General features: G+C 41.3%; 2 protein-coding genes across 2 annotated transcripts; one reads left to right on the forward strand and one right to left on the reverse strand.

Annotated features, from left to right (window-relative positions):
• Nucleotides 1-299: 299 nt before the first annotated feature.
• Nucleotides 300-1,488, reverse strand: LOC107385942 (ryanodine receptor 3-like). Its single transcript, XM_070549377.1, has 3 exons — nucleotides 759-1,488; nucleotides 619-671; nucleotides 300-542 (listed from the first exon to the last, which is right to left on the reverse strand). Exons 1-3 carry the CDS (start codon nucleotides 1,440-1,442, stop codon nucleotides 368-370), a joined length of 912 nt encoding a protein of 303 aa, XP_070405478.1. The 5' UTR covers nucleotides 1,443-1,488; the 3' UTR covers nucleotides 300-367.
• A 125-nt stretch (nucleotides 1,489-1,613) lies between these two features.
• LOC129156988 (putative leucine-rich repeat-containing protein DDB_G0290503) lies at nucleotides 1,614-4,286 on the forward strand. Its single transcript, XM_054736056.2, has one exon. The coding sequence runs from the start codon at nucleotides 1,614-1,616 to the stop codon at nucleotides 4,284-4,286; it is 2,673 nt and encodes an 890-aa protein (XP_054592031.2).
• Nucleotides 4,287-7,252: the final 2,966 nt, after the last annotated feature.

Genomic DNA, 7,252 nt, shown 5'->3' on the forward strand with positions numbered 1-7,252 from the left:
CTCCTTAGCTCATCCATTGTCCCTCCTAGACAATTCAATTTTAATTTTGTGTTTTTATATTCTGGTTTTATTTGCTTTTACTGTTAATAGTCTGTTGTTTTATTTCTTTGCTCCTTTTTACATTTTCCATTTACCTTACTATTTTAACTTGTGTTTTCTTGCTTGTTTTTTGTGCAGCGCTTTGTATGGTTGTAATGCCGTGTTGAAAGCGCTATATAAATAAAGTGGTATGGTATGGTATGGTAAGTTACGAGCCAGATAGTTCTGTAAGGAACATTTTTAGATTAACGGAACTTGCTGCTCTAGAATTAACATTTCAGTGAGACATAAATGATTCTTGAGCTACTCTGAGACACCAGAATTAGTCTCAGTGGCTCACCAGCATCTTGGTCGTGTAAACATCAAGAACAGCAAAGATGGACGACATGAAGGCAGGCAATGCCTCTTTAGGGTGACTTGATTTGGTTATAGGTTTCTCCTCGGCAACGGGCTCTTTAGCCTCCTCCTTCTTTGGTTTGTCTTCCTTCTTCTTGGTCTCTGTGCTGTTGTAGAGATATTTGTTGATTTTAAGTGCAAATTCACTGATTACTACTTCTAGATATATTTGATGTTGCTCACTCTGCCTTTTCTGGTTCACTCTCTGGGGTTTCCACAGGCTTGGCTGCAGCTTTCTGCAACACATTTTCATGAAAAAACAACATATTGGACTGGAAGAGATAAAGAATCATAAACACAACATCAGAACAAGTCAATCAGACCTTCTTTTGTTCTGTGGAGGATTCTCCCGACAGCTCATCACCCTGTCCAGGCTCCACGTGCTTTCCTCCTTCCTTTTTGGGCGCCGTCAGGATCTCCAGCATTACGTCCATTTCTGTCCCGTCCCCTGGCGGTGTCGTAGTTTTGTCCAAGCTTCCAGATGACTCTATAGCCTCCACCTTGTCTTCTCCTCCAACATCTCCATAGATGCCAAACTGAGTGGGGTCGGGCATGTTTCCGAGGATGTCGGTCACCTTCATGTTCTTGGCTCCCTCAACAAGCCCCCCTCTGAACATGGAGGACCAGATGAGGTGGAAGAAACCGAAGAGGAGACTAAAGATTCCCTTAAAGAAGCCAATGAAGAGCATCCAGAAGAAGGAGAAGAAGCCCGTGATCAGCTCCCTGATGCTCAGCTTCTTAACTTTTTTGAACTGTTTACGTATGTTTTTAACAGCAAAAATCTGATGGATGTCTGAAATATTTTTCTTGACTGAGCGACAAGCAGTGGTGAAAGCTGAGGCTGACTCCAGGGCATCCTCTTCTCCCCCAGAAAGCTCCTCACTGATGCTGTGTGCTTCCTCTTCCTCCTCCTCTTCAGGTTGTTCTACAACGTCCGGTTCAGTGATCTGTGAGGCCAGCTGTATCTCAAAAATGGTGTCCTCACAGAAGTTCACAAACATCTCCATGTTTTCGCTCTCTCCGCCCTCGTTCACCACATCAAAGATGAACTGACGCTTGGATTCTTTAACCTGTGGCTTTTCCCACTGCCCACGGCTCTCACTGATCTCAAAGTCTCGAGAAATGTTCTGATCGAGAACTTTGAAAAGCTGGAGGAACAACATTTGGGCTTACAAGTGATGTTAAGCAGAGAAAAAGATGAGAAAATCAATGCAGAAAAGACGTTTCTTGACAAGTTGGAGAAATTAAAGGAGCAGCTTTCAGAAAAGAACGTTTTCATCGAAAATCTGCAAACAGATTTAGATCAAGAACGTCAGTTCAGACTTGTTAGTGTCCAGGAGCAGAAGAACGCCCAGCATAAAGTCACTGTTAATGAGAACTATAAGAAGGAAATGAAAGATCTTAAGAAAAGGAACGGTGGCCTCTTTGAGATGCTGAACAACGTTAAAACGGATCTGAAGAACAGAGACATGAAACTTCTGGAAGAGCGAAATAATTTTAAACATCAGCTCAAACAGAAGAAGCTAATCTGCGAAGATTTAGAGAAACGTTTGAACAAAGAAAACGAGCTCCGCCTGACCTGTGAGGAAAAACTCAAAAAAACTAAAGATCAAATGAGTTCAATGAACGGAAATCTCAAGAAGGAGATCAACGACCTGAAACAGAAGAACTTGGAGCTCAGTCAGATGCTGAGAAGTGGTCAGGCTGTAGAAACTAAATCAGAACAGATGTGTGAGGATCTGCAGAAGTTTAAGCAGCTGCTGCATGAAAAAATGTCCGTCTGTGAAGAACTTAGCAGCAGTCTGGACATGGAGAAGCAGCTCAGAGTTAGCTACGAGGCTCAGCTGGACTCTAACAGGGCGATAGCCTGTGAGAACTCAGATCTTAAAGAGCAGATCAAAGATCTGACTCAGAGCAACTCTGAACTCAGAGTGGTCGTGGAAAACCTGACCGCTGAGAACGCTGCTTCTCACAAGGAGTTGGTTGAGCAGCAGGAGAGCTTCAAACATCAACTCCAGGATAAATCTGTCGCATGTGACCTTTTGAAACAAGTGGATCATTTGAAAGAAAAACTGCAGAATACAAATACTTGTTTCAATCAGGAGAAGGAGAAGAGGCTTGCTGCAGAGAACCAGTGTGCGCTTTACAAGGAGCAAACTACAGAGATGGAGAACGGTTTGGTTCAGCAGCAACAAAAGCTGGTGGCTTTAGAAAAGCAGTTACAGGAGCAGAAAAACGTGAATGAAGACTTACAAGAAATCTGCTCAGATCTAAAAGGTGAGACAGACGAGTCTCGTTTTTCTGGAGTCTCGAGAGACGTTCTGATCGAGAACTTTGAAAAACTGGAGGAACGACATTTGGACTTAGAAGCGATGTTTAGCAGAGAAAAAGATGAGAAAATCAGCGTAGAACAGAAGTTGACTGACAAGCTGGAGAATTTAAAGGAGCAGCTTTCAGAAAAGAACGTTTTCATCGAAAATCTGCAAACAGATTTAGATCAAGAACGTCGGTTCAGACTCGTTAGTGTCCAGGAGCAGAAGAACGCCCAGCATAAAGTCACTGTTAACGAGAACTATGAGAAGGAAATGAAAGATCTTAAGAAAAGGAACGTTGACCTCTCTGAGATGCTGAACAACGTTAAAACGGATCTGAAGAACAGAGACATGAAACTTCTGGAAGAGCGAAATAATTTTAAACATCAGCTCAAACAGAAGAAGCTAATCTGCGAAGATTTAGAGAAACGTTTGAACAAAGAAAACGAGCTCCGCCTGACCTGTGAGGAAGAACTCAAAAAAACTAAAGATCAAATGAGTTCAATGAACGGAAATCTCAAGAAGGAGATCAACGACCTGAAACAGAAGAACTTGGAGCTCAGTCAGATGCTGAGAGGTAGTCAGGCTGTAGAAACTAAATCAGAACAGATGTGTGAGGATCTGCAGAAGTTTAAGCAGCTGCTCCATGAAAAAATGTCCGTCTGTGAAGAACTTAGCAGCAGTCTGGACATGGAGAAGCAGCTCAGAGTTAGCTACGAGGCTCAGCTGGACTCTAACAGGGCGATAGCCTGTGAGAACTCAGATCTTAAAGAGCAGATCAAAGATCTGACACAGAGCAACTCCGAACTCAGAGTGGTCGTGGAAAACCTGACCTCTGAGAATGCTGCTTCTCACCAGGAGTTGGCTGAACAGCTGGAGAGAGTCAAACATCAACTTCAGGATAAATCTGTTGTCTGTGAAAACCTGGAAACAGGTTTCACCAACGAACAGAAGCTCAGACTCCAGCTGTACCAGCAACTCCAGGAAACATCTGGCCTGTGTGAGAGCCTGGAAAACCAGCTTAGAGACGAGCAGAAGATCAGACTTGGTTTGGAGACTGAGCTCGCCCAAAACAGAGACGTGGTCAGTGCAGGTCATGATGATTTGATGGCCAAACTAGAACAGATGGAGGAAAAAGAAACGAAACTCTGTAAAGTCGTCATTAACCTCCAGTTAGATCTGTTTAGAAGAAAAAAGCAGCACGAGGAAGAGTTGGGAATCCTGAAGGAACAAGTCTCTAAACTCGAGTCACTGACTACAAATCTGGAAAGTCAAAATCAGATCTTAAGACAAAAGACTGAATGTTTTAACCCAGATCAGCAAACAGAAGCGACCAGTGAGCAGAATGTGGACGCTGCAGAAGGAAACAAGAGTCTTCCTGCTGAAAACGACTCTTTAGCAGAAAGCCTCGAGTCCCAGAGAGACGCTCCACACTCAGACACAAAAAAACTGGATAAAGTTTCTGTGTGGAGGCGTTTCAAGAAATCTGTAACACCAGGATGTCTCCGTCAGCACAAAAACAGACAACCTAGCAACTAACCTCCCTCCTAACTAATCAGAAAAGGCTAATTAGAAGACATCCCATCGGGCAGCACTGTCCAGGATGAATCTGAGAAGTTAAACCAGCCACTGCCTCCCCAAAGACCCTGTTTAGATTAAAAAAAAAGATAAATAAACAAGTCCCCCCAACACACACACAGAAGGAAAAAAGGGGCATCATGGTGGCATAGTGGCTAGCACTGTTGCCTCACAGAAAGGTCACTAGTTCAAATCGGATCAGCTTCCTTTCTGCGTGGAGTTAGCATGTTCTCCCCATGTTCTCTTCGGGTTTTCTCCCGGTGCTCGGGTTCCCCCCACACGCCAAAAACACACCAAAAACACGCTTAGGTCAATCGGTGACTAAATTATCCCTAGCTGTAAGTGAGTCACTGTGATGGACAAGACCTGCTTGCTCAGTAGGAGGGACTGCTGTAAAATCACTGACACAAGCCAGTGACTCGATGAGATCTGCTGGGTTTCCTTAGATAGGAAAATTATAACTAATTAGAATAATGAAGTGAACTCAGGACACGGTTTAATACGAAAGGTTCAACTGCAGTGTTTGCTTTTTGAGATGATTGCTGTTTAACTTGGTGCTACATAAATAAACTGAACTGAATAACTAATCTGAGAAAAGCAGCTACAGCTTACCCCAAAACCCTTAAAGAGAAATCAGACCTTGTCATGGACGTCACTAGGATTGAGAGATGGGGGGGGGGGGGGGGGGGGGGTTAGCCCCAGGAGCTTGACCTTGAACATTTTTTGTCACACCCTGCAAAAACTTTGTCAATTAATTCATTATCTGAAGAACATTTTAAAAAACCTATTATGTTATCACTTTCTTTTCCTTTCCTACCTTTGTGCATTTTCTCTCTTCTTTTTATAAAAAAATAAAACTTAGTTCATTAGTGGGGTCTATGTTGAAGAAAGATTTTATATAAGTCCATTAAAAATTAGATATGTTATATTTCCAAATAAAGCTATTCATTTCAGTCTACTGCACTTAACAGGGGGAAATGTTGCAGTCATTTGTTTAATTTGTTTAATTACAACTTGCTTAATTATAAATGTTACTGAAATATGACAAAGAACAAATGAATAGTTGTCAAACTTTTATTCTGCCAAATGAGTGTGCAGTTGACAGTTTTAAAATGTGATTTAATTTGATATGATATGGAATAAATGAGTATGTAATTAACAATTACAATACAAAATAACAGTATATATAAAATTTAGGGCTGGGACTTGAATAAAAATTTTAATCTAGTTAATTTGAGGCTTTGTAATTAATTAATCTAAATTAGTCGCATTTTAATCATTCAGGAAAATGTGCTCTCAAAACAACACTTAATTAAAATTATGAAACAGAGAATTAAACATTAGACATAGTTATTACTGTAAAACTAAAGCTTTTAATAAAAAAATGCATTCTAATTAATCAAATGTCACTGTGTGATATGAAACAAGACCCAAATCAACTAAACTTTATAATTACAAATAGAAAACGCCTGCAAAGGGTTCCTGAGCCTTTAAATAGTCTCTCTGTCTAGTTGAATTACTGAAATAAATTTGACTTTGCACCAGATTCTAATTTTTCCAGATTCAAATTTTTCCACTTTCACTTGTTTGAATAACTGGGAGTTTTTATTAGCATTTCTACTCATAATGTAGTAAAAACACACATATAAATAATAATCCTTCAAAATGACAGTAGAACAGGCACAAATATGATCTAGGACTTAAATGTACTCACTTTTAACACCAGAGCAGGCGTGGCATATTCTGAGAATGATCAGGAACACTAACTGGTTCCAGTTGGATGACTGGAGGATGATGGGATGATCAAAGATCATGGCGAGGAAATAATGATGTGACGAACAGGTGAGCGGACCTTCCTTACATGGGAAGTCCTGCTGTCACGTTAAGAAGGGGGTGCTGCAGACCCGCAGATTCTCGCCTTCAGCAGTGAATCTGGTGTGATCTCCAGCCTGACCACAACTTTCTCGTTCCTCGCTGCCCCTGATGCACTTAAGCATCCGCCCCTCAGCTGATGACAGCTTCAACACACCTCGCTGCTTAATGATAGTAATGCATGTGATGTTTAGACAGTGACTCGTCTCAGAAACATAGAATTCCCCGACAGAATTGTTTAGAAAATCATCAGAAATGTTTCAGAGTGTTTCTGTTTTAACTTAAACTTCTGTTTTTAACTTTAAGACACGTTGTTTGTGATTGTTTACAGAGTAGTGAGGACACGGAGCGTTCTCCCAGCGGCAGCCAGGTGCCTCTCGTTTGTCTGACTACTTTCATAAACTACTGTTAGGGCAAAGAATTATTCTGTCTGGTGCTTTCAGCGCTGCACAGATGTTACGTAAATGTTAAAAATATAGCTTACTGTAACTTTTGTAAAGTTTCCGGTGCCACCAGGCAGCCGAAGCAGAGACGATCTCTGAAAAATGTCCACGACACGGACTCCGTTGTTGTCTGGAAGTTTGTTTTTTTCAAGTTAAGAAAAGAGGCGGACGGGTTTCCTAAATCCTGCATCAGTCCAAGCAAGGCAACTTCTTTCCGTTTTTATTCCATTTTAGTAGCCATTAGCACTGTGCATTATTGTGTGCGTCAGTGATATTCTGTCTACGAGGAAGTCGTGCAATGACAAAGGTTCCGCCGTGCTCGAAATGCAAGCTGCGATTAAATGCGTGGAATTTTTTTAACGTGTCATTTTTTTCTAATTAATCATAATTAACGCGTTAAAGTCCCAGCCCTAAAAAAAACTCAAAATGATAGGGGGGCTTGTGAATATTTTAGGGGGGCTGAAGCCCCCCTAAAACGGACCTAACAACGTCAGCGCACACGCATAATCATCAACCAATCCAGTTAAAAACAGAACAACGGTAAAGATTATTGATCTTTTCTTTATTCGGACAAGTTTAAAGAAAGTTAGAACACCAATCAGTTTTCATCTT

The sequence above is a fragment of the Nothobranchius furzeri genome, chromosome 3 (genome assembly GCF_043380555.1).
Source record: "Nothobranchius furzeri strain GRZ-AD chromosome 3, NfurGRZ-RIMD1, whole genome shotgun sequence".
NCBI classification, from domain to species: Eukaryota; Metazoa; Chordata; class Actinopteri; order Cyprinodontiformes; family Nothobranchiidae; genus Nothobranchius; species Nothobranchius furzeri.